The 23,526-nt window shown below is 42.6% G+C and overlaps 1 protein-coding gene across 1 annotated transcript; it reads right to left on the bottom strand.

Annotated features, from left to right (window-relative positions):
• Positions 1–676: 676 nt before the first annotated feature.
• Positions 677–16,918, bottom strand: TNFAIP3 (TNF alpha induced protein 3). The gene is made up of 9 exons (XM_053939623.1): positions 16,873–16,918; positions 13,422–13,734; positions 9,054–9,244; positions 8,681–8,828; positions 8,316–8,486; positions 7,361–7,541; positions 5,007–5,914; positions 2,940–3,172; positions 677–2,274 (listed from the first exon to the last, which is right to left on the bottom strand). Exons 2-9 carry the CDS (start codon positions 13,732–13,734, stop codon positions 1,990–1,992), a joined length of 2,430 nt encoding a protein of 809 aa, XP_053795598.1. The 5' UTR covers positions 16,873–16,918; the 3' UTR covers positions 677–1,989.
• Between the last annotated feature and the right edge of the window lie 6,608 nt (positions 16,919–23,526).

Here is a 23,526-nt window from a genome sequence, read left to right as displayed (position 1 = left end):
TTCATGTAGTTTTTCAAACAGCAGTTGGCAACTTGCTCTTCATGAACTCCTGAGCAACTCTGATGCCAAGGCTTCCCTGCTGTCCCTGGGAGAAGGAAGGTTGTAGGCCTGATCTGTGCCTTTGGGGCTGCACACACACCTGTGTGGAGGCTGGGATCTTGTGCTGCCAACACCACCTCCCAGGGTGGCACTCAAGCAGCACTTGTTGGGAATTGCGGAAATAACGGATGGATTAACACAGAAAGCCAAGGCAAATCACTGTAGCTTAGGTTTGTTGCTCCTGCACCATCCATACTCTCCCACAGTCATTCTTCTGGGGACTGAAAATACTCTGCACTCACCGGAACCAACTCCTTACGCCCAGGTCCTTCAAGAGAACCAAGAGCCCTTCCTGAGAGAACACCCACTTACAGCAAGTTATCTATCACCTCTTCAAAGCACTTGGCTGCATCATCTGCACCAAGGAGCAGTAGTAACATGCTGAATGGTAATGCTGAACAGAAAGGCTTCCTTCTGGGAGTATCCCCTCCTCAACTGTGTTCTCTCGCACAGATATAAAAATAACAAATTCAATCCTTCAATAATTTATTTCTTTATACCAGAGAAAGTTTTTCAATTATACATTTAAGTTTGTAACTTTCAACACTAGAGTAAATATATGTAAAAAAATCCTAGCTGTGCAAATTTCAAATTGCATTGTTTCAAATAATATAAATATTTTAATAAAACATATGTTCACATTAAGGTCCACAAAATATATAAAATTTAACAGAAATAAGTGATGAGTTATTTATTTTTTTTTTCTTTTTAGAAACTGTTTTTTTTAGTAACTAGAAAAAGATTTTAAACTTGAAAAGCAAGTTAGAAGAGATATCACCTCCAAAATCATAGCAGCAAAACAGATGCTGAAAACCTAAAAGGTGTAAAAGGAGAAGAGAGAAGCAGGTAACAGGCACAATGGTAAACCTGAGGTTGCTAAAGAAAGTATTGCAGATTGAGAAGTGGATGCATAAACTTCAGGAGTAAAATCTCAGCCCTGAAGAACTCGTTACTGAGCTCCCAGCTGTTCGCGTGGCAACAGAATCACATTAACAATGACAGAAAGTGTGACAGAAATGGAGAAAGAGGGTATGAACAGCACACACATACTCCTGAAATTTGCAGTGCAAGAGAGACAAGAGTCAATCTCGCTTCAGAAATGAAGACAAAGGGCTTTTGGGTTTTTCTTGTCTGTTGGAGGTAATTCCTTCCACACAAGTGGGAAATGGCCGGATAGATTTTCACCATCACATGCATTTCTTCTGCAACTTCTGTCTTCCCAGCTGTCTTGGAATTTGGGAAAGGATCTACATGCTGGTTAGGTTGAAGGAGCAGACCAGTGCTGGTCTTATTTTTGGCTGTGGTTTGCTGAGGGCTCTGCAAACACAGAAATGCTTGCAGTTATCACCCTAAATGCCTGCGGGAGCTCCTGCCCTGGTGAGTTCTGTAAGAACAGCAAGGACATGGGCAAACCAAATCATGGTTCTTCAGATATCAACTGAAGTAGCATCAGTCTGTCCCGGGTAATCCCATTTAGGAAGGACTTGCCCCTGACTGATGTATGCAACCATAAAAAGGTCCTGCACCTCTGATAGTAGACCTGGCTCCTTGCCTGGGAGAGGGGAGGTATTGAGAAACAGGCAGACCTGAGAAGTTCTTTGGATTCAAATGCTTCACACTTCCTCCTGGGAAGTCCAAGAATTAAATATGGCATTGTAGGAGCTTAGTCATGAACGAGAGCTCTGTGCAGAAGGCAATGTGACCTTCTCAGCAGTCCTTGTATGCAGTGTTTAGAGGAAGTAGAAATTTATTCCCGTTCTTGGGAATAAACATGATCTGAGCAGACAGCTTATGTTTCCCCCCAGCCTCCCACTCTCAGGACGGTTAAGTGTTTTGGACGTAGCACCATTTCAGGGAAGGAAGTAGCTGGTATTGCTTTCTTGTTCCCCACTAGCCATAGATCTGTTTGAACTGGTAGCATTCATTGCAGTAACCGTTGCACTTGGCATTGCCATAGTGATCACAGGCAGGGGCTCGGCAGCGTTGCTTGGGAGGCTCCTGTGCCACTGGCTCCCTGGCACTCCCTGATGGTGGCAGCTGACCAAGGTGCCGGCACTCCGGGCACAGGTCATCATTTCTGCAGGCCAGGTTGTTTCTACACGAAGCCACAGCACACTGTCTCTTCTGGGTACTCAATGCTGCTCGCTGTGCATCTCCTCTGTGCTGCCCTGTTCTCTTGAAAAATATTAAAACACATTGTCAGTTGCTGTGCTGGCAGCACAAATGGCTTTTCATTTCCTTTTTGCTCTGCTTGTGGTTTGTATAGGTAACCAACTGGGGATTGTTCACAGGTACTTCTACAAAGTGCAGTACCAAGAGCCAAGTTGAGTTTTACCAAAGAAAAATCACAAATTCTGTCATTTCTTAGGAAAAAATACTGTTTTTTTTATCTTTGGCAACCCTCAATTCTAAAAGGACCAAAACAACCCAAATTTAGAAAAGCTTTATCTGGAACAAACACAATCTGTGATGGACTCAATCAAAAATGCAACTTGAACCCCTTGACACAGCTGCACAGCTCTAAGGGTAAGAACAAAAATCCTTCCCCAATCAATAAAACAACCTAGCTGTTGGTCCAATTGCTTCCACTGGAATTGCTGGCAAAATCCCAGCGGAGGTAAAACTGAGCATGGCCATGACAACCGTAAACTGAGAATGACTTTTTATGAGTGCTGCTCAACTGCAGCAGAAAAAACTCATGGTATGCTCTGTGCTTGTCTTTCCACGATAGTTAAGATGCAGCCATTTGAGGATTTTCTAGTATGGATCCCAAGTTGTTCCCACAAGAGAAAAACATGCAGCGCTAAACAAGAAGAAGATTTTGAGAAGTTCATACTTACTTCTGGCTGTCTCACCAGCTGTTCTTCTGTCCTTCTGGCTTCTTGGAATCGCTGGTTCTGGGCTATAATGAAGCAGTTCTGGCAGTACCCCTCGAGCATTGTGCTGCCCAGGGTGCCACAGTCGCGCCGCTGGCAGGATACCGTGTTATGGAAGCCGGCAGCGGAGCTCCCCGTCTGATCTGCTGCTGAAGACTTCCTCTGAGATCTCCTCTGGTGCCGTAGCAAAACACTGTCTGTAAAGCAAAGCATGAATAGGAGCAGTTTGAATGTGTCCAATAGATCTGATGACAAAAGGCAGCTAAAAAAAGCTCCCCACCCTAAATGAAAATAAATTAAAAATATCAGCTAGCCTCAAAGATAGGTTTTTGACAATCCTGAGACTCCCCCAGTTGGTACATCTTTCTTCATGTTAGATACATAAGCGTGCTAATGAGGCCTGATTTTCATATAAGTTGTTGAAACAGATGATTTGGGAAAAACTTGCCCTAAGTAGGAAACCTAGATCACACTGAAGTCACGACAAATTTCACCTTTGACTGTCATCTGTGACCTACCCATTTCAGCCTCCCCCATTTCAGTCACATCAGACACTTGAAGTACAGTGGTACAGAGCTTAAGGGGAAAAAGTGCATTATACTTCTTAGTCTCATGAAGCAATCTTATATATTCCACAATCAGAAGGAAAAAAAATTTCATTGTGAGCAATGCTGGAAAATAAGGTATTGCAAGCTGGCACAGAAGTTCCCTAATCTGAATGCATGTGAAAAGTTCAGTGTTGTGAAAGATGTCTCTGCCAACAGCAGGGGAGTTGAATTAGATGATCTTTAAAGGTCCCTTCCAACCCAACCTATTCCATGATTCTTTATTTGTATCGGCAAACTTAGCAGCAATTAAATATTCTGAAGAGATAAGTAACAATTCTCTCTTACATATGCCTTTCAGGCTCTATACCTAAGGGATCTTTACTTCTGAAACAGGGCAGTAGCATGAAAGATGAAGATTTCATGCTGTAATTTATTCACAAACTATTGCCTTTTTGAAAGTCAGTCTTTAAACACATGTGCATCCACACACAGGGTATTACCAAGGAAGATTTCAAGGTAGAGTATAACAACACACTCCAAAGTTACTCCAAAATGCAAGCTAATTACCTACAGTCAAATTCTACTTGCTCTGCTGGTCAAGACAACTACAGTGGTTACTCCAGAGCATTATACCCGTTACGTCCAGAACAGATAAAGATCTACAGATTCTTCAAGGCTTTTTAAACACCTTGCTAACATGACTGATTTTCAGTACCTTCCATACATTTAGAGTGTTTCCTTCACTGACCTCTACAATTTATCTAGCTGTGAGGAAAATTCATATCAAACCATGATGGCACTGCATGATAGGGAGGTATCAAAATCCACCCCTTTTGAGTTGGTTTTGCTTCCATCAAAGCTGAAAGGAAGTTTTACAGGAGATTTCACAGATTTCTCACAATTCTGCCATGTTCCCCTTTATGGTATGTTGGTTTTGGCTGGGGTAAAGTTAATTTTCTTCATAGTGGCTGGTATGGGGCTGTATTTTGGATTTGTGCTGAGCACAAGGTTGATAATATTGAGATGTTTTGGTTATTGCTAAGCAGGGCTTACACAGAGCCAAGGCCTTTTCTGCTTTTCAGACTGCCCTGCTGGCAAGGGTGCATGGGAGAAGACACAGCCTGAACATCTGCCTGCCCATGGCAAGCAACGAATTAATTCTTTGTTTTGCTTTGCTTGTGTATGCAGTTTTTGCTTTTCCTATTAAACTCTCTTTATCCCAACCCATGAGTTCTCCAGCTTTTACGCTTTCTATTCACTACCTGAGCTGCTGGTGGAGAGTGAGCGAGCGGCTGTGTGGGGCTTGGTTGCTGGCTGGGGTTAAACTACAAAAATGGGATAATAAAAGACAGAAAATCACCTTCTCCTCACACTGTTTTCATCACCCCCTGCTCTTTTATCACCCAGTACATGCAGAACTTCACAGTTCAAGGAGGCTGATCTGCAGCCAAAGTGTGTCAAAGCTCACTTCATCTCCACTTACCATGGTTTTCCCTGTACTCAAAGAAACACAGTGTGCAAAAGCCCTCATTTTGTGATGTCCCAAAAAACTTGCAACCAGGTTTCCTACAGAGGTTGCCTCCCCTGTTCTCCTCGGGAGGCAGTGCTGCTGGTGAGGGCTCCTTGCCATGGCTGTTGGGACCCTGATAGCAGGAGTGTTGGAGGATCTGTGAGATCTGGGATGGGTCAGATGTTGATCTCTGGTGGCAGGTGGGCAGGAAAGTGGGACTGCCATTTGGGGACTGCTCTGTAGACCTTTTGAAGCAAGTGCTGCATATACCATTGAAGGTCCTTTTGGCCTTTTGATGGCACATTTTACATGTGGCATAATCTAAATGTCTCTGGTCATCCAAGTTGTTGCAGGGACTGAGCTGCTTGGAGTTGTAGCAACGTTCGCACAGCCCATTGTGTTGCACATTCAAAGTGAAGGGACAGTCTGGGGTCCTGCACTTCATGGCTGTGGTTTCACTGTACAGGAAAAGGCTCGGAGCGGTCGGAGGCGCAGAGCGAGGCTCTGTTACAGGCCCTTCAGATGTCCATCCCCCAGGTTCACAAATATCCCCACGGGAGGAGCCTGACCCAGCTGCCTTCAGTTTCTCAGGTGCTGCTTTGGAGGTCTGCTTTCTTCCTTTGTTTCCTTGGGACCTCTGCTCAAAGCATTCGTGGCAGTAGGGCTGGGTGTTCACAGACATATAGAAAGGGCAATTTGGCGTTTCACATTTCATCTGTAAGAGGGAGAGCTGGGAAAGTGACAGATCCTGTCTGTTCCTGGAACATGTCTCTCTTCTAGCAGGTTCAGCATTCTCCTGCCACTTCTTGTACTCATGCTGTACAAGTTGAAAGTAATCTTCCACGAGGTTTATTTCTTTGGGTAGGTTGCCTTCATCTAACCTGACAGCCAAAAAAGGAAGATTGCATCAGTGGTTGAAAAGAGCAGATGGTGGGGGTGGAAGCAAATACAAGCAATGTGGGAAGGAAATGTAGATTTAATGCACATCTATATTACTCAGACAGAAGATCTGGGATGTTACACTGTTGCTGTAAATGGAAATAATTTTAAAAGCAGGTGTTCAGTGATGGAGACTTTCACATCTGAAATAAATGTCTTGACACAATGCTAAACAGAAGTATTCTTAAAAGGCTTTGCCAGGTGAGCATTTTCTGTCTAAGAGCTGTTTGCACAAAGAATATGGGTAATCTCTCAGAAGCAGAAGTCCCCCAAATGGTGAATTTCTCTGAGGACCAATGCGCAACTGAGCAGAGGTTAGAGTAGGAGACCCCTTTCTTCACCAACACACACTAAGAATAAGCCCTTCCTACAGTGGGCTCAGCATTTCATGATACAGTTTATCATGAAATCTGCTCCTGGTTCTGCCCTGTTGGGTCTGTGCCTACCAGCAGAATGTTTCTAACAAACTGTGGGGCCTCAGTGTGGTGTGTGCAATGCTTACTCTGCCTCCAGCTGCAAGGAAAACCCCACACTGGAGCTTCACCATGCCACAGTTGGTAGGATGAGGAGCTAACATTTCTGGCAATACTCTGGAACACATCTAGGCAGAGCAACTAGGGAAGCTCAAGAGCTACCCTTTACGTGTGCATATACCCTTCAGGTAGAAGGACTTCAATTTTCCAGGCCCCTACACCAGAACCAGCCAACAGCATGAAGATTCCTCTACGAGTCATAGTGGAAGCAAAGACAGAGGATACAGGGAGTTATTCTCCTCCATCAGTTCTGAGGGACACATCATTGCCAGTGTCCACTGAATATGAGAAGCTGATGGGTGTTGCCAGCTGCTCCCTGCATGCTACTGATGCTCAATAATCAGGGGGACCAGCAGAGATGCCGGTTCCTCCACTGGCCACAGCTTCCTGCCTGCTGCCACACGGAACAGCCCAGGGTGTTGAGGCATCTGTGCTCAGAACATACTGCCAAGCACTTTGCCCAGAGCAGCCAAAATTACACCAACTGCCCATTATACAATGTGCCCTTACACAAAGCACAAGAGCTTGGGCTAACTAGTTCCTGCATTTAACTACCTTTCAGCCACCCTCCTGTGTAATCCAAAAGTCAGTGAAACTGATCAAATGGATTTTTTCTTCTAAAATGCTAGTTTCAGTTAGCTAAATCTGAATACATTTTTGCCTTTAAATTTGAGACTGGCCTCAGCTCATACTACTTCAAAACATATCAACAGTAATGCCAATGTTTCATATTTCAGGTAGTAAACACATGGGCCACCTAGGAAGGAAGGAAAGACCAAAAGGACACGCTGGGCTGCCCAGCTTGTCCCACCTCTGTAAATAATATAACTTTGAGGAAACAGGAATGACACTCACTTTGCAGCATTAATTAGATGAGTTGTACCATGATCCCAGCCTTGCACTGGAATTTCTATCACTATCAAGTAGTCTTTTAGCAGCTGCTCTTTCTCCCTCTCTTCTGCATCTGTCAGAAAGTGCACATTCAAATCCTCAAATCTGCCTTGCTCACTGGTGACCAGAGGGACAGCCCGGATTTCTGTGGGAAAACAAGATGGATTAACACATGCACACACACATACACACAGACACACATACATATATGTGTGTGTATATGTATATTTACACAAGCATAACCAGACAGGCATAACCATAAAATGCAACACATGGAGATACCACCACTAAATTTTTGAGAGAGAGGAGAACAGATGGGCAGAGCAAGGAGTTTCTGCATGGTACCACTGGGGGAGGTTGCAAACACAGCTACATCACAAACTTAGCCCCATTGCACAGTAGTTTTAATGTCCCCATAGCAATGATCTTCTCCACTTGAACAAGATTGTAGATCTTTATTATTGTTTGTTATACCTTTTGGTGGGATGATGCTGTAACCTGAACCTAGAGAACTGCTGTCCACTCAGAAGAGATGCATTAAAAATGGTAAAGCATATATTTCATTATTCCTGTCAGGCAGTGGTACTCTGCTCTGAGACTGCATCCTTCAAAGCTTCTTCTCTTACAATGTGGAAAGGAGGCCAGAACATAATAAAGCAGAGGTAACCCTTTGACCAACTCCAGCCTGCAAGCAGGTGAGCTGTACTCTACTTTCAATGAATATCTTGAAGGTAACCTTTAGTTTCTACTCAGACTCACAGACAAAGCTCTTTCTGCTCACATTTTAGGAATATATTTCAAATTAATCTTATTTAACTTTAAAAATGCAAATCTAAACCAGATCATATTTCAAATGCTTTATCAGCAGAGTGGTTTTGAAGAAGTAACATAAATAGCAAATGAGCTACTTGAAAAATACCTGGCCCGCTATCCTTCAGAGTCACCAGTGGTGTAAAATGCATGTTGTCATAGCCAAGCACAATTGGGTATCTGTAGCATTTTTCAGCTGGCCACAGGAGAGGCAAGTAAACACCACCAACATTCAGAGGAGCAAAACTGGAGCCTGACTCTAAGCTTCTAACCACTTTATCTGCATAAAGAAGAAAAAGAAAACACAAATAAGTATGTGCTACAGGCAAGAAAAAATGTATGCTGGGGGTTTTATAATAATTGCTGAAAACACCGTGTTCTGAAGTGTATCTACCTGAAAACAACAGTTGTTGCCTAAGATTACTAACACAGCACAAGGGTAACACCAGTGGGATGACTGACCGGGCAACTCACCTGCAAGAACAATGATTGGCCTTCTGAGGATGTTAGCAAGGATGAAGATGTGGATTTCTTCCAGCGCATTATAGGGAAGCCTATTTTGAGCCCCAGATATTTCTGGGGAGGTCATTTCAATGAGGTATTCCCACTCCTCCTCCCAGTTCTGAGGAAAGAAACAGCTGTCACCAATGGTTCAAAGACATGGAAGTCAGGAACCAGCTGCAGCACAGCAGTGCTCCAATAATCACATTTTCCCATTTCCTCCAAAGGAAGACTATTTCTGCTCTCCATTAATGACAGAATCCGTGAAGCCACAAAGCAAACAGAATCAGCAAGGCAACGCTGGCAAGCACTCAGAAAACAGCACCACTCCCTCAGGCCGCCTTACCCGGGTGTCATAATGGAGTCCTGTTTCTACAAACTCCTGGGATTTAACAGCCTCTCGCTGCCAGCGGAGCTTCAAGTTCCGTGTGTCAATCTCCCTGAGAGCACTAAACAATGTTTTTCTTAAGACAAGGTCGAGATCTTCAATACCCCACATGTACTGCGATGCAGCATGCATAAGGCAATTTCCATCACCTGGAAAAAAAGACAGAATGCATTATTTTCAAATGGCTACTTAAATAAAATGCCACAAGCCTGAGGGATGTAGAATTACACCACACATATGCATATTCCCTGTGCACTTCTCTCTAAGCCTCAGACAGAAGGGTTGTAGAAAAGGAGACCTAAGTTATGATCTCTGTTCAGAGACAGAAAAAAAAAAACTTCCCTCCCTACTGGTTTTGTCTCTGTACCAGTCCAAGTTAAGCTGTCATCCAGCAATGCTCCTTACCTATCTTACTTAACTTTGATATCACAAACTAAATTTTGGGGTCAACTACAAATGTCAAACAAAGCTGAAATAGCTTTTTAAACACAACAAAGTCATCTTAAAATTACAAAAAAAAAGATGTAAATCTCCCTCATTGGTGTTTATACAAATATACACCCAATAGCATGAGGTTGAGATAATGAAAACCATTAAGAAAATATTATAGTAACACCAAGCCTCACATCTTCTGATGAGCACTGCTTGGCACTTAGCTGTGCTTGATGGAGGAATTGTAATAAAAAAGGAGACACAAAGGGAATGGCAGATGATTTATATAAAGCAATCATAGGAACACCTCTGGTCTTCCTCTCAGAACTGATAGTGTTTTGGGTTGTTACATAATACATACATATTGTTTAGAGGGCTGATTTTAAAACACAAAATTAAAACGAAGTTAATGAAAAACTGATTCGATTTTATTTTACACAATCTCCTTGCATTGAAAAATTCCTCTTCACAGGTAGGAAAGATTGTGATATTCTGCAGTTTCAGAGGGGAAATTGAGACTCAGAGGCGATAACTAACTTAATTAAAAGGTGTGACAAGAAATATATCTGTCTGGGTTTCAAATTCTATCTCTAGCTATCTTCTTCAAAAGGGGATGTCTCCCCTGAAAGGGAGACATCAAGAATCATTCCTGTCACGTCCTCAGATGCAAAACTAGGTCTGATGCCTACCACAGTGGTAAACAGATTCACATAATGCTAAGAAACCACAGCAATTTTCTTGGAATAGACGACATCAACCCTGGTAAAGCTACTAAATTTTTCTCACGTGAAAAAAAAACCCAAACAAACCCACCCAAAGAACTCCCACAAAAAAATTAAACCCAGTTTGCCACATACATGATGAGCTCAATTACACCATTTGTGAACACTGTTGCTACTTATTCTGTGAAATTGCAGAGAAAAGCCTACAACAGACTCCAGTTCCCAAATAAGATATAATTTGAAATCTACTCAATGCTTCATAAATTGTTATGGGATTGGTGCATATCAGGTTCCTGCAACTGCCTTCTGTTTTCTGATTGCTGTCTTGCAAAGCTTATTTCAACTCTGCAGGCTGCTTACTTGAGCTCAAAAATCAGGGAACAACCATTAAGACAGAAAAACTGACTGTGTTTCCTTCTGACCAAGAAAGATGACATTAATCCCATTAAAATTTTCCCTTTGCAAAATCTAGAGCAAAGATAAGACTGAATTTTTTGTCCCTCTGAGAGCTCACTTTCGGTTCTTTATTTAGAAGCACTGCCCAAAATTCCTTACACAGCACTTGGAATTCCCCCACACCGTTTGACTAGCAATTGAGCAACAGTTGTACTTTTTGTTCTGCGGGTGCAGAGTGGCCTCCCTCGGACTTTCCCAGGGGGTGTGGCTGGGCGAGCTGGAATGAATGCCAATTCATTATACAAGTGAAATCTATACAGCCAATAGATGCTGGAATTTTTAAATTAAAAAAAAAAAAAGAAGAAAAAACCCTAACAGTTTCGATTTTTGTACCTCCTACTGCTTTCCTTCTATCTCCATTCAGATGTCTGCAAAGAAATATGTGGTGATTCAAAGTGGCTTTTTTAATTAAGAAAACCCCACCACTCCAGAGATTCACAAACATATTAGGTAAAATATACATCAAAAGATCCCGTAGGAGATACTTTCTCTGTTTTCAACAGCTACAACCTTAATCAGAAAAAACCCCAGAATCTTCTGAAGAAAGTCCACTGTTAACTGAGAGAACTAACATATTCCTCCTGTATCTATGGGTTAAGCAGCTAAATGTTTAAAAAATATTTTTCATGCCACATGGGAGAAAAACAAAAGTTGTTTTCTGGGATAATACAGGGCTTCTCCAGGCTTCTGCACTTCTTTCAGAGATCCTTTCCTACAGTCAAATCTACCTTCTTTCACCTACAAAGGTCCTTCTATGCAACTACTTTGCATAACCCACAAGTCTCCAAAGCCACTCCTACTCCTGCACTTAATGACCCTGAAGCACTGAACTGAAGCCAAGTTCTTTGTCTGCTCAGTGTATGGGGAGACCACAAATCTTGCTTTGCCTTCCCTCAACCTGCCCTAATATTTCAGCACCTTGCATACAGGTACGCCTGCTCATGGGTGGGATCCAAGTCCACACTACTCCCACGTGTAACACTAGCCAATGGTCAAGAAATAAAGAAGGTCACTGTTGCTGAATGTAATGTGGTCGCCAACAAGGGTCTGTCCAGGCAGCATTAACTCCTGCAGGATTTGTATTGACAGGAGATGGGGGATTCTAAAACTGCTACTCTTTGCCCTGGGCAAAAAATTGTGCACATTGTCCATTTTCCTAGAAAATATGTTTGAGTGAGATTTTTAAGATCCAACAGTTGGAGTGATGTTACCTTCCCATTATGTGCAAAGTACTGCCTGCCTTGACTGCAACTCTGGTCCTTCCAAAGCTCAAGATTCTGTGACTTCTGTGCATACCCCTAATCGCAGTCATGAGAATTCTACATCAATACGGAGGCAGCCCAAAAAGCCCACCAGAAAGTCAATCCCTCTACAACAGTTACAGACATGCACATCAGTGTCAGGTTTTAGGTTGGGCAGTGACATCTACTCAGTGGGTCTATTTTTATGGCTTCTGTACAACACAGCTGTGTACAGTCAGACTGAGAAATATTGCAGAACTTGGAAAGGAAAAAATGTGGACTAGGAAGATAACGGCAACGTGTATACAAGCAGATATGAAAATAAGCAAACCCAGAACACAACATGGACTTCAACAATGCTGCAGGTCCACCACACCTAGTGTTTCTATAACTGCTGTGATCTGCTCTTTGAGCAAAGAGTATGTATTTTCATCTTCTTGAAGTCCTCACTGTCCCAGTCTATTGTTCCTGGTTAGGGGCAACCTGTGCTGTAAGGAATCCTGAGTCCAAGTTTGCAGCTGCGTGACCATAAGTCATAGCCATTACCCAGTCTTTCCTCCACTGAATGTAAAATGCCCGGTGACTCTTACAGTCATGTGCCAAGGTTTCCTGCTCAAGACTGTGGACAAACACAACCTGTTCAGGAAATTTTGGCACTACTGCTGTGCCTTTTCATTTGTAGCACTTGATGCAGTACACACACGGAGTAACCCAAAAGCCAAGTCCTGAAACCAGCACTGACTGTTGAAAGAAAAGGGCACTGCAAAATTTGTGCTGCACAAAGATGGGTGTCAATCACACACATGGGAGTTACCGGTGGGCCCTGAGGGAAGGCAAGAGCTGGCAAACTCAGGCATGGAGCTGAGGATGAGGGAACAGCCCCAGAGTGGAGTGTTGACCCCAGGGACAGCAGTGTCAGGTTCCTGGGAGGCTCCATGTTCTGAGTGCTATTGCCGTCACTGTTGTTAAAGCTGGATCAGCAAGCAAGCATTGCCTGCCAGCTACAACAGCAGGGCTTATTGGAAGGATATTAGCTTCTGCTAAATATACATGGGAATGCATCTCTGGTCACTCAAAGCATCTGAAAGCTCCTCTTGCCTGGCATTAAAGGATGTTTGGCACTTCCGATGAGGCAGCTGACTTGTAGCAGTCAGATTCATGGGAAAGCAGTAGGTTCCAAATCAAGTTTCCCTGCCTTGTTCTTGACTCTGAAGTGCCACAGGTTACTGATATTTTGAAAATATGTGTGAAATTTCCACAATATTCACATAATGTGGTGTAGGCAAGGGTCTGCTACAGCCTCAGGACAGCATATCAGGTGGAAAGAATTCTAATTTCAAAACAGACTGAAAGGCAGCACAATTTTAAAGCCGTGTGCTTCTGTTTCAGTAATGTGAACTCAGATGCTATTAATAAAGGTGCTACATTTATACGACCTGTTTTACTGTGAGTGCAAAGACCTGCTCGTAACTTACCATTAGTCTTCAAAGGAACAAGTCTCCGAACTTCCCTGCACCAGTTGAGCTTCCTGTGGCGCTCCAGTGAAGTCTGGGTAGCCTGATCAGTCAGGGACTTCTGAAGCATTTCCCGAAACTGGGGACAAAACTGGCACATTCTGAACATTTCTATGGTGTATCTGTGCATAGTCCTGAAGTGATGAATTATTCCACTGGGAGGTTTGACTAGATCCTCAGGTGTCCTCTCTCTGATCTTCATAGCCTTCAGCATATTGCTCTGATACAAAGCTTGAGGAAGGATGTGTTGGCCAGCCATGTTTCTAGAAGACATCTGAAATGAAAAAGGATCTTTTTATTGGCATGTTAGTGTCCTTCTATCACAGTGCTATCACTTGTGCAGTGACTGAGAAGGCACTTTCAGGGTGGGATGCGAGATGAAGTTTTGCCTAAAACAAGTACAGAGTGGATGCAGTCCAACTGAGCCTTTCATAAATAACTTTTTTTAAAAGCTCATATTCACTAACCTTTCTGCATTATTCAGATACAGACACTGATCAGCTTATCCCACTCATTTGCTGATATAATTTACGGTGATATTGAAGAGGATTTATGCATAACTAAGGAAATTGCATAATCATTCAAAAAAAGCATTTAAATCAAAATAAGGATAAGAGAAGGCAAGATCAAGGGAAGGGAAAATTATCCTGGAAACATAACTAATTGATAATAGTACAGTGTAATCCCATATGCACTTGCTGAATTTCAGGACATTTCAAGCTCTTGTTTTGATAACATGCCAAAAAAAAAAAGAAAGCAGTTAACGACCATTTCAGATTTCCATAGCCCATACATTCTGAGTAGTGATGGTCAGTAGAGTACAGAAAAAGCACAAAGAATCGCAGGCTGTGCTAGTATCAGTCCCATACTTACTGTGACCAGATATGGTAGATGAGGAATTTGTCACTCGAGGACAGGCTTAGGTTACTTTTCTTGAGGCTCTTTGTAAGTGGTAGAGCTATGGCTCAGAAGTGCTTGTGCTGGTGTGTGGGGGTGCAGTGCCACTATTACTCAGTGGTAAGTCAACAGAGCTGAAAAAGCATTTCCATTTGGCTCAAAACCCCCAATATATTTCCACAGTAGGACATGTAATGTTTACTGCTCTGCATCCCTTTCTTCAGTAACTCTGGCCTCATGCGGTATAGCAGGAAAAACAAAAAAAGAAACCCGTAACACCTCAAACTTGCTACACTCAACGAAATACTTACTCAGAGGACACTAACTTTGTGGCTAGTTAGAGCCAAACGTACAGACCACATCCCTCAAAACCCCTGTGCACTACAGTAAGAACAAAAATAACAACAATAACCTGTTTTTACAGGGAGTCCACATGCTGTCCACAAACATTCTTGCTTTGTTTAAAAGCAAAGCAAAATTTGCATCAAGACAAGTAAAAGTATGCATGCCTAAAATGTTTAGAGTACAACTAGTCACATTAAGAGCATCCACCATTGTGATTATGAATCTAAGGACAAGTATCAAGCCATATATGTGTATCAATCTCTGGACATCAAGTACATGGAAACAAGAAACAACTAAAAATTGTTTATGCACCTATTAGGACGTTTTTTCATGGAGATGGAAGGCACAGAGAGAGGAAGAAGAATTCCAGCCTGACAGACTGACCAGGAAGGCATTCCCAAGTCTATGGAGGCAGAAGACCCCTCTTGCACAGAAGGGCTTCAGCATCTCCTTCCCCACAGGGAAACAGCTGCTCTCTCCTCTTCACCCAGACATTTCCATTGGCAACATCCACCTCCAAATGCCCAGCCAAAGCTTTTGAAAAGACCCTCACAGGGTGAGAGGGGACCTCAAACTCCAGGCGCCAAGAGCTGAGCTCTATAACCTCTCTGAGAACCAGCTGATGGAGAGATACAGTTTGTCGGGATAACCTGACAAGCTCTAAATAGAGGCAGATGAAACAGGTGATGCTACAAAGTCCTACTTCAGGGTGATGTCATTCACACGCCCTAAGAGCACTAGGGACCAAGTGCAGAGCTGTCACATCTTGCAACATATGGAAAAGCTTTCCTTTCGGTAATAAAGATGGCATATTCTTATCAGTCCCCCATCAGCACACAGCCTTAAAATGAAAATTGTGTATTTTCTCATCCACTCTCCTCACCAATATAGTTTTACACATGCTATTTATGTAATCCCGTATTTAAATGTATGAATGTGTCTAAAGAGCAAATATAAACAACTCCTTACTAAACTGTGCGGTAAGCACAGCTCTACTTTGCTCTGAGATGACTAAAATATTGAATTCCTTACTTATGTTAGTAGAAACATTGAGTCAATGGGATTTTTTTTTCACACGAATAAAGACTAATCACATGACTAAGCACTACCCGGCATCGACTCTTGAAATGGTTATTTCCAGCTTTAAGTAACAAAAAGTACTGAGTTTACAGAAGCACTCACTGAAACTACATTATTCGATACTATGTTCTACTAGCATTTTTTCCCCTCCACACGTGGAAATTACTGCCTGTGCTATTTACAGTCATAAATGTGAACCAAGGCAAGAGCCAAGCAACCCTTATTTTCAAAATCAATGTGATGAAACAAACCGAATTCAATTGACACCTAAGATGGAGATTTAAAAGTAGAAAACTGACCTACAGTTATATTAGTTTATAGTCTACTGTGCTTTGCCGTGTGCTATGCTACTTTAATCTTCTCACAAGTAATGACTAGGAATTCCCAGAAAGGAACAGCTGTAAACAATAATTAGAGACAGCATCCTTTCTAAAGGTGTAATGCTGAGGATGCGGGGCTTGGGAAAGCTGAATACTGTTCTGAGATCTGCCAATGGTTTCATAAAGTTATTTTCATTTTCTGTCCCCTGTCTGAAAAACGGCAAGTAATAAACTTCTCCGTAAAGTGCTAAAACTTCTAAAACAAACATGCTTAATACCTTTTAAGCCCTCCGAGATTTTTCTGCCTGGGTCTTTGCTCGGTACAAACCAAAACACAGTGCTACTCTTCGCCAAATCAGAAGATGAGGAGCGAAGATCTTTTAAAGATCCCACAGGACTGGTTTACACACAGTAAACGTTCCGCGCTCTTAGTTCCCTGACCTACTACTCCGCTGGGGGCTGGGCGTGCAAGGTGGCAAGGACACAATACGGCCCGCCAGCTTCCCAGGAGAAGGAGCCCGAAACTCCAGGGCGGATTTCCCCGCGGCACTCGCAGCAAGCCCGGCCGCGCTGTGCCCGCTCTGCGAGCCGCAGCAGCGGCGGAGCCCCGGCGGGGCCGGGCCGGCAGCAGCGGGCACAGCGTCCCCGCCCGGCCGGGAGCCGGCACACGGGGTACGGCCGAGCCCGCCGCCAGACCCGCCTGGCCCCCGAGGCGCCCTCCTGCAAAAGTGCTCCGGGCTCCGCCGGGCCCTGCCCAGAGCGGTGCTCACCTCTCCGCGGGCGGCTCCTCCTCCGGCCGATCCTGCCGTGACTCCTGCTCAGCAGCGAGGCTGAGGCGATGGCACGGAGTCGCGCTCGGAATCCATCAACCCCCACCGCGCCGGAGCTCCTTCTTTCCCTTCTGTCCACCCTCTTCCCGCTGGAGCTGCTGCTGCCGCTGCCGCCTCTGCGGAATGAAGGGCTGAGCCCAGCCTCTTGTTTTTTTCCCTTTCTGTTTAAGCGCCCGGGTGGAAAAAAAAAAAAAAAAAAAAAAAAAAAAAGGAGATTGAAAACACAACACAAAAAAACCCCACCGGGGATTTCCACCGGCAGAGCGCAGGGACTTTCCGGCCTGTGACAACACCCGCGGCCGCCGCCGCCAGGGGGCGCCGCCGCCGGGCAGCCCCGGCGCCTCCCCGCCCGCCGTGACTCACCCACGGGATTTTCGGGAGCCGGGATGCCATTTCTTCCTTCCTTATTCCTTTCCCCCCGGGCAGGGGCTTGCCCATCCCGTTCCGCAGGCTTCGCTCCGCTCACGGGCCGGCCCCCTGTCGCGTCGCTGGGTCCGGAACAGCTCCGTGTCCCTGCGCAGAGCGGCGCCCCGGCCGTGCCCCGCAGCCCTTCCCGTGTCCAGGTCCTCACGGGCACGCGTGGCAAGCGCCTGCCCTTGCACACAGCTCTCGGGCTGCAGGTGCTCGGGTGTAGCTGCCCACATCCCTGCCCCAGCATTCCAGCAGGACATTAAGGGGGCCCGTCCCATGGAAAGTGTTGTTCTTCCAGACAGTTTTCAGACCCGAGCAAGTTTTTGGTTTTTTTTCGTTTAGCTTGTATGTGCTCCACAGTTTTGGCTCTGTATTGTACGTAACCACAAGTGACTTAATTTCTTCAATTAGAGGTTAGGCCGATATAGAACCCCATAGTCCCAATATGCTGGCATTTTCGGCAGGAGATGTTTAATGTGCTTTAATCCAGCCCTGCTCAAGGTCAGGTAAAGAGCAGAACCTTGGACTAAAACGATCAGGGAGATCTTTGTGTCTGAATATGATTATAAATTCTTGACTGGAACTAGCAGTTTATAGGAATCATTAAATTGAATTATTGTAAACAATGCACACCTTTAAACAATGTGCTAATATTGTGAAATTTTAGCAGTGAAAAAACTCACTGAATAAAACCCCAATATTTAAGGCCTGTTAATATGATTTATGGATGGGATGTATGCTGGAAAAGGGGCAATTTCTTGCTTAACAGCCTTACAATCTGAAGGCACCCAGAAATGAAATACAGTGGAACAAAGTTTCTTGCAGTATTAAAACACTTAATCTTCCCACATAATGAGCTCCTGCTTGTTCCTGAGTACCCACCCCTCCCAGGGGCAAGATGAGAAGCCAGGGTTGCTGCACACCTTGAAATCAGGTCTTAAATATTGACTCCTTCAGAGAACAGGTGGATTTTGGAAGAGTTCAGCTTTGAACTCCTTCACCTCACCTCCAGTAGCAGCAGCTGGCTCAGATAATTTGCTCATGTCACACAGCAGGGTTATGTGGCAACATGATCTTTCCCAGGGTTTACAGGCCTGTGCTGGCTCTGCACAGCAGCCCATCCTTCTCCTCTGCCTTTGTTGAAAAAGAAGTCGGGGATATGGCCAGAAAAAGAATAATCCTTTCCAGTTTTTTTTTTCCTCCTCTCTTGGAGAGTTTTCTTTTAAAGGTTTTTGTGGGTGTGTTGTTTTATTTTTCTTTTTGTTCCCTAGACTCTCTACTGTCTTGGAAAATATAGTTGGGTAGGAAGGCTCCACATTTAATGATTGATAACCTGAGAGGCGGCTAAAATCCAGGGAACTGGATGCCTGAGGGAACTGGGCTTGCATAACTAGGGCAGCATCTGTGCTGTGATTTATACAGTATATGTTTCTGTAGCATCTTACCCTTCCCTTCTTCTGGACATTTTCCTCTGTCCTCTCATGGGGACTGAGGTAGCAGATTACTGAAGTGATCTGATTAGAGAAAAAAAATGTTTTTATCCAAAAAAATTCTCTTACATAATATGAAGCTCAGCCCCTCACAGAGTTTTACAAAGAGTACTTGAAGTGATGGAGGGTTTCACTGTGGAGTAGGAATTATGAGCTAAGGTAGGAAGTAGGGAAAAAAGAGCTGAGTTGTACCTTGCTTTGTATAGGAAACTGCAGCAAATAAATTAACATGTAGTCCTAGCCACGATGGAGATGCTGAGACTCAGGAAAACTTGAAAAGGCAACAGCTTATTTTTGGTTTCTAAATGGTAAGCACGTCTGAATATTAATAATTACTGTTTACACCTTGATAAACTCAAAGTTGATTGCACATTGCTAGAGCAGATGTTTATCAAACAGGTCTGAGCAGGATGGCAGGAATTCATTTGATCTGAGTTTGCACAGCACAAAATAAAAAGTTTTGTCTTGTCAACCATAACTCCTCAGCAATATGGGAATACATTAAAAACATCAGCAACATCAGTAGTTATAGAATGCATGGATATACATTCCTTTTTTCTGAATGACTCCTGGTTTTTTTTTTTTTTTTTGTAGCTATACCCTATAGTTTTTATCATAATTTATAGTATAATGTTTATATGTCATGAAATATAAACATATAGACAGATGTATAAAGTCAAGGAAAATTTTCTTCTTTAAAGTGTGTATGTAAATATGCACACATACACACACATTACTATGTACATGTGCACATGTATTTTTAGATATATATGCATGTCTGTATCTCTTGAGGGAAGAGGGAAGTTCTTGGCATTAAGGACAGAATAAGAAATATTTTATTTTTCAGCTATCTACATTCTGGTTAAGCATAAGGGTGAAACAGTCCACCCTTGTAAGTGGTAATGTTTACATAATCCTGGAGAAAGCTGTCACTGGGAATTGCAGAATATCCATTTTTTGGTGAAAATTTAAGTAATCAGTTTCATGCACATCAATCAATAACAATTCTTTATTGTACTTGGGAACAAAAAACGAAATCTCTTAAGGCCCCAATCAGCTCTGTATCTCTAAATTATTTTAATAACTTTGCTTCTTTTTAGTGTTCAGGAAGGAGTAGTTCATGCTCCCTAAATTAAACCAAGACCTCAGAGTATTCAGAACACCATTGCCAAATGTTTGAAAGGCTGCACTAAGACTCATTAAGACTCATGTTAAGGCAGTACTCTTATAATATTCAATGCTAGGATGATGACTATAGTAATATTTATGCATAGTAACATTCAGACTTTTAATAATTCAATAATTTGCTGTGTCTTTTAATATCAGATAATTCTGTAAGAGGTGTGATTCATCTAGAAGGGAGGAAAAGGATCATTAAAGGGAAATCCCTTTTAATGCAAGAGCAGTGCTTGAGGTCATGCTTGAGTTCAGCACTTCTGTCTTCCAGGAGCTGTTCCGTTGCTTCTTTTCCTGGTGGAGAAGTGATAAGAACTTGTCAGTGCAAAGGAAAGAGAAGGGGGAAAATCCCCTAAACATTTATCAGACAGAAAGATTGGTGCTTATTACTGAATCAAGTAATGACGGTAAAAAAACAAACAAACAAAACCAAAAAACCCCAAATCATGTCTGCCACTTAGATAGCAAGTGCTGAACTGGTTTTGTGATTTTTTTCCATTACACTCATCTGAATACAGTAAAAGAAACTACAGATTCCAGAGAAGACTTTTACCAGGGTATACTGGCAAGTGAGTGTACTGGAAGTAGGGATTCTTATTTATAGCCCAGGGCCAAGGCTTCCTCTGTTTTTTTTGGTGGTTTTTTTGTTTTTTTGTTTTTTTGTTTTTTTTTTTCCTGTGTGTGTGCTCATTTTCTCCTTCTTTTTAATATTTGTGAGAGAAGTATCAGAAGTAAAGGGCTGGGACTGCAGTGCGTTCAAAGAGGCTGAAAGTTCAAATCTTGCCTTAGCCCCTTTTTTCAACCTGAAGGTTAAGCTGTAAGGGTGGTATTCTTCCATTAAGGCTGGTGAAGCACTATGAAAAATGAACTATGGAGGCAAACACTGAACATTTTTAAGAATAGGTTTTATTACCTGTAAGGGGATTAAATATGGCATTAACCACATTTAACCATATACTTACCTCCTGGTCTGTAGGTAAGTTTCAGCAATGTTGTCTGTGAAATGCATGAAAAAGTTTAAGCGATGATGATAAAATCTTTGTAACTTGTTTTCTATTCCTCTGATATCTGTAGATATTGCAGGAAGCCTCAGGGCCCCTAAAAACTGCAGACATAGCTATGTATAGCTGCATTTGAGACATCAGCATAGTCCAGCATTACTGACCCTCTTCAGTGCACAGTACAGACAATTCCAACAAGGCGCCAGCAAGAAATAAGAGGAAGACCAACATTATTTCTGCTTAGGAGAGCAAAGTGATTTCAGTAGATTTTGATGGAGGCTCAGACTAAACGTGTGGCTAAACTGAATAAGTACAGCAGTAGTAAGCCAAATCAAAGGCCTACTGACCTCACTGCCTTGTTTCTCACAGAGGTTGAAAAGCTGTCCAGGAAAGAGCATAGAAACAGGCTGGATTGTTCCCAGTACTTTTCCATCCTGTGCTTTGTCACAGTTTCTTGTGGCTTACATTCTGGTACCTTAATTTCTCAGTTGTATGGAAAGTTTGTGAATGTTTATTTCCTCACACTTTTCTGTTACCATACTTATTTAACTTTGACTACAGACTCTTTAGAATAGAATGTTTTCTTGTGTTGTGTTTGCTGTACTTTAACACCTAGACACATGGTTATTTACCATGCAGTGTGGTCCCTGCTTCCAGAGAGTTACCATCCATGTGTAGCAGACTTCATTTAACTGTGAACTACTACTGTCAAAATGATCTTTGATTTAAGTTGAGGGTTGTAAGCATAAAGCACTGCATAGAGAGCACTGCAGAGGGATGGATTCTGCACGGGGATGTCTTTGCTTTCCAAAACTGCCTTAATGCACAGAGCAGTGGCTGGGTTTAGGTAGTGCAAGCCCAATCATTGTAGTTTTTAACTTGATCTTTAGGCTGGCATGACTGCTGTGCTGCCAAAATGTCAGTGCACATCACAGCAGGGGACTCTAAAGCAGAGTCTGCTTTTGGAGCTATTTGCTTCAGCCATCACTTCAGCATCCATGAGTCAGCAAGTGGTTAACAAATAAATAGCTAAAGATAAGGCCTCATGTTAAATCAAGCAGGGACTACTGTTATTTTCCTTTCTATATTCCTATCTGATGAGATGATCAGCTATTCTAACTTTAGGTATGAAGTAAGCATTTAGCACAAAGCTATATCCTCTGGGAGTGGATGGGAAGGAATGTAGCTAGCAAATACCTGCTCACTTAATTAAAGCTCTTACTCCTCTCTCCTCTGTTCCTCGAACAATTTCAACTTGTAATGCAGTCAGTAAAACTTTCTTAGATAGAATAACCTGCTGTTCAGCAGACTTTCCAGTCTTTCAGATCTTTAGCATTCTGTATTTCTTTCCCACTAAATTCTAGTTTCACTGGAAGTTCTTACTTTCTCCCAAAATATAAGCAGTTTGTATAATCTGAATGGAAAAAAAAATAACTGCAAACTGTTCTCATTTCTTTTATATATGTCCAATAATGTATTTTGTTACCTATGTTTCCATTTATTAAGCCAGCCTTACACTCTTCAAAATCAGTAAAGCTATTTTGAATTGTGTTTAATTTCCATGTACTTGGTGCAAACTTGAATGAGTGACTGTATCATTCCTTGACAAAATAGGAAAACTGCTGATATTGTTTTCTCTCAAGATGGAAATATCTCTTCTCAGCAGCTGCTAGTGATTACATGGGTAGGGCTAAGTGAATAAAAAGTGACCATGTGAAGGTAATCTTTAGTCATGAATAATAGAGCATGAAGCTTGTCAATCTTCTGTAATTTTTGTAATTTCCCCCAAATCATCTGTATTTCATAGCCATGAAATATCAGTTTCTACAGTATTTGGTGAATGCTTCTGGCTGACTTTTTATGTTCACAATTTTCTAAACATGACAGACAGCAACACAGTCTATTGAGCCACTTGGGCTGTGTCAGGCCCATAACTGCTGCCACATGGTCAACATCTCTTTCAGGAACAGACTGTTTTGATTTTGTTAAAGAGAACAGAATTGTATGAGGGGTCTGGTACCAACAGTGCTTACTGTAAATCCTGTTTTAGAGTTACTAGTTTAGATGTGAGAATTAATCTCACTTGGCACACCCTCAACCAAACTGTTCAACTGGGGTTTTACCTCAAAAGTGCTAAGCATTCAATAGGTTTCAGAATCTTGTGTGTTAAGAGGTTAACTACATTCTGGAGCTGTTCAAAGCTCACAGCCTTCAGTGACAATGAGGAAGTGAATTCATTCCTGGGCTTTCAAAAGCAGAGGAAAGACATTTCTTTTGTGTAGAGCAAATTCTGTGCATGGGGAATAACATGAGAGGCTTTATGAGTGGCCAGAAATTCAAGTTAGCTTTCCAAACGTAAAGAAAATCTATCTGCCCTGTATCAGCAGTGCCAGAATTTCCCCAAGAAAAATACTTCCAAAGAAGGATATTTATTTACACATGGGAATTTACCAGAATATGCTGAACTACATAACAGAGTCCATAGATTTTTTTTTTTCCCTAAAAGCTAACAGTCA

Source organism: Vidua chalybeata, chromosome 3 (genome assembly GCF_026979565.1).
Source record: "Vidua chalybeata isolate OUT-0048 chromosome 3, bVidCha1 merged haplotype, whole genome shotgun sequence".
NCBI classification, from domain to species: Eukaryota; Metazoa; Chordata; class Aves; order Passeriformes; family Viduidae; genus Vidua; species Vidua chalybeata.
The sequence above is the reverse complement of the archived record's forward strand: the minus strand, read 5'-3'. Positions and strand labels throughout refer to the sequence as shown.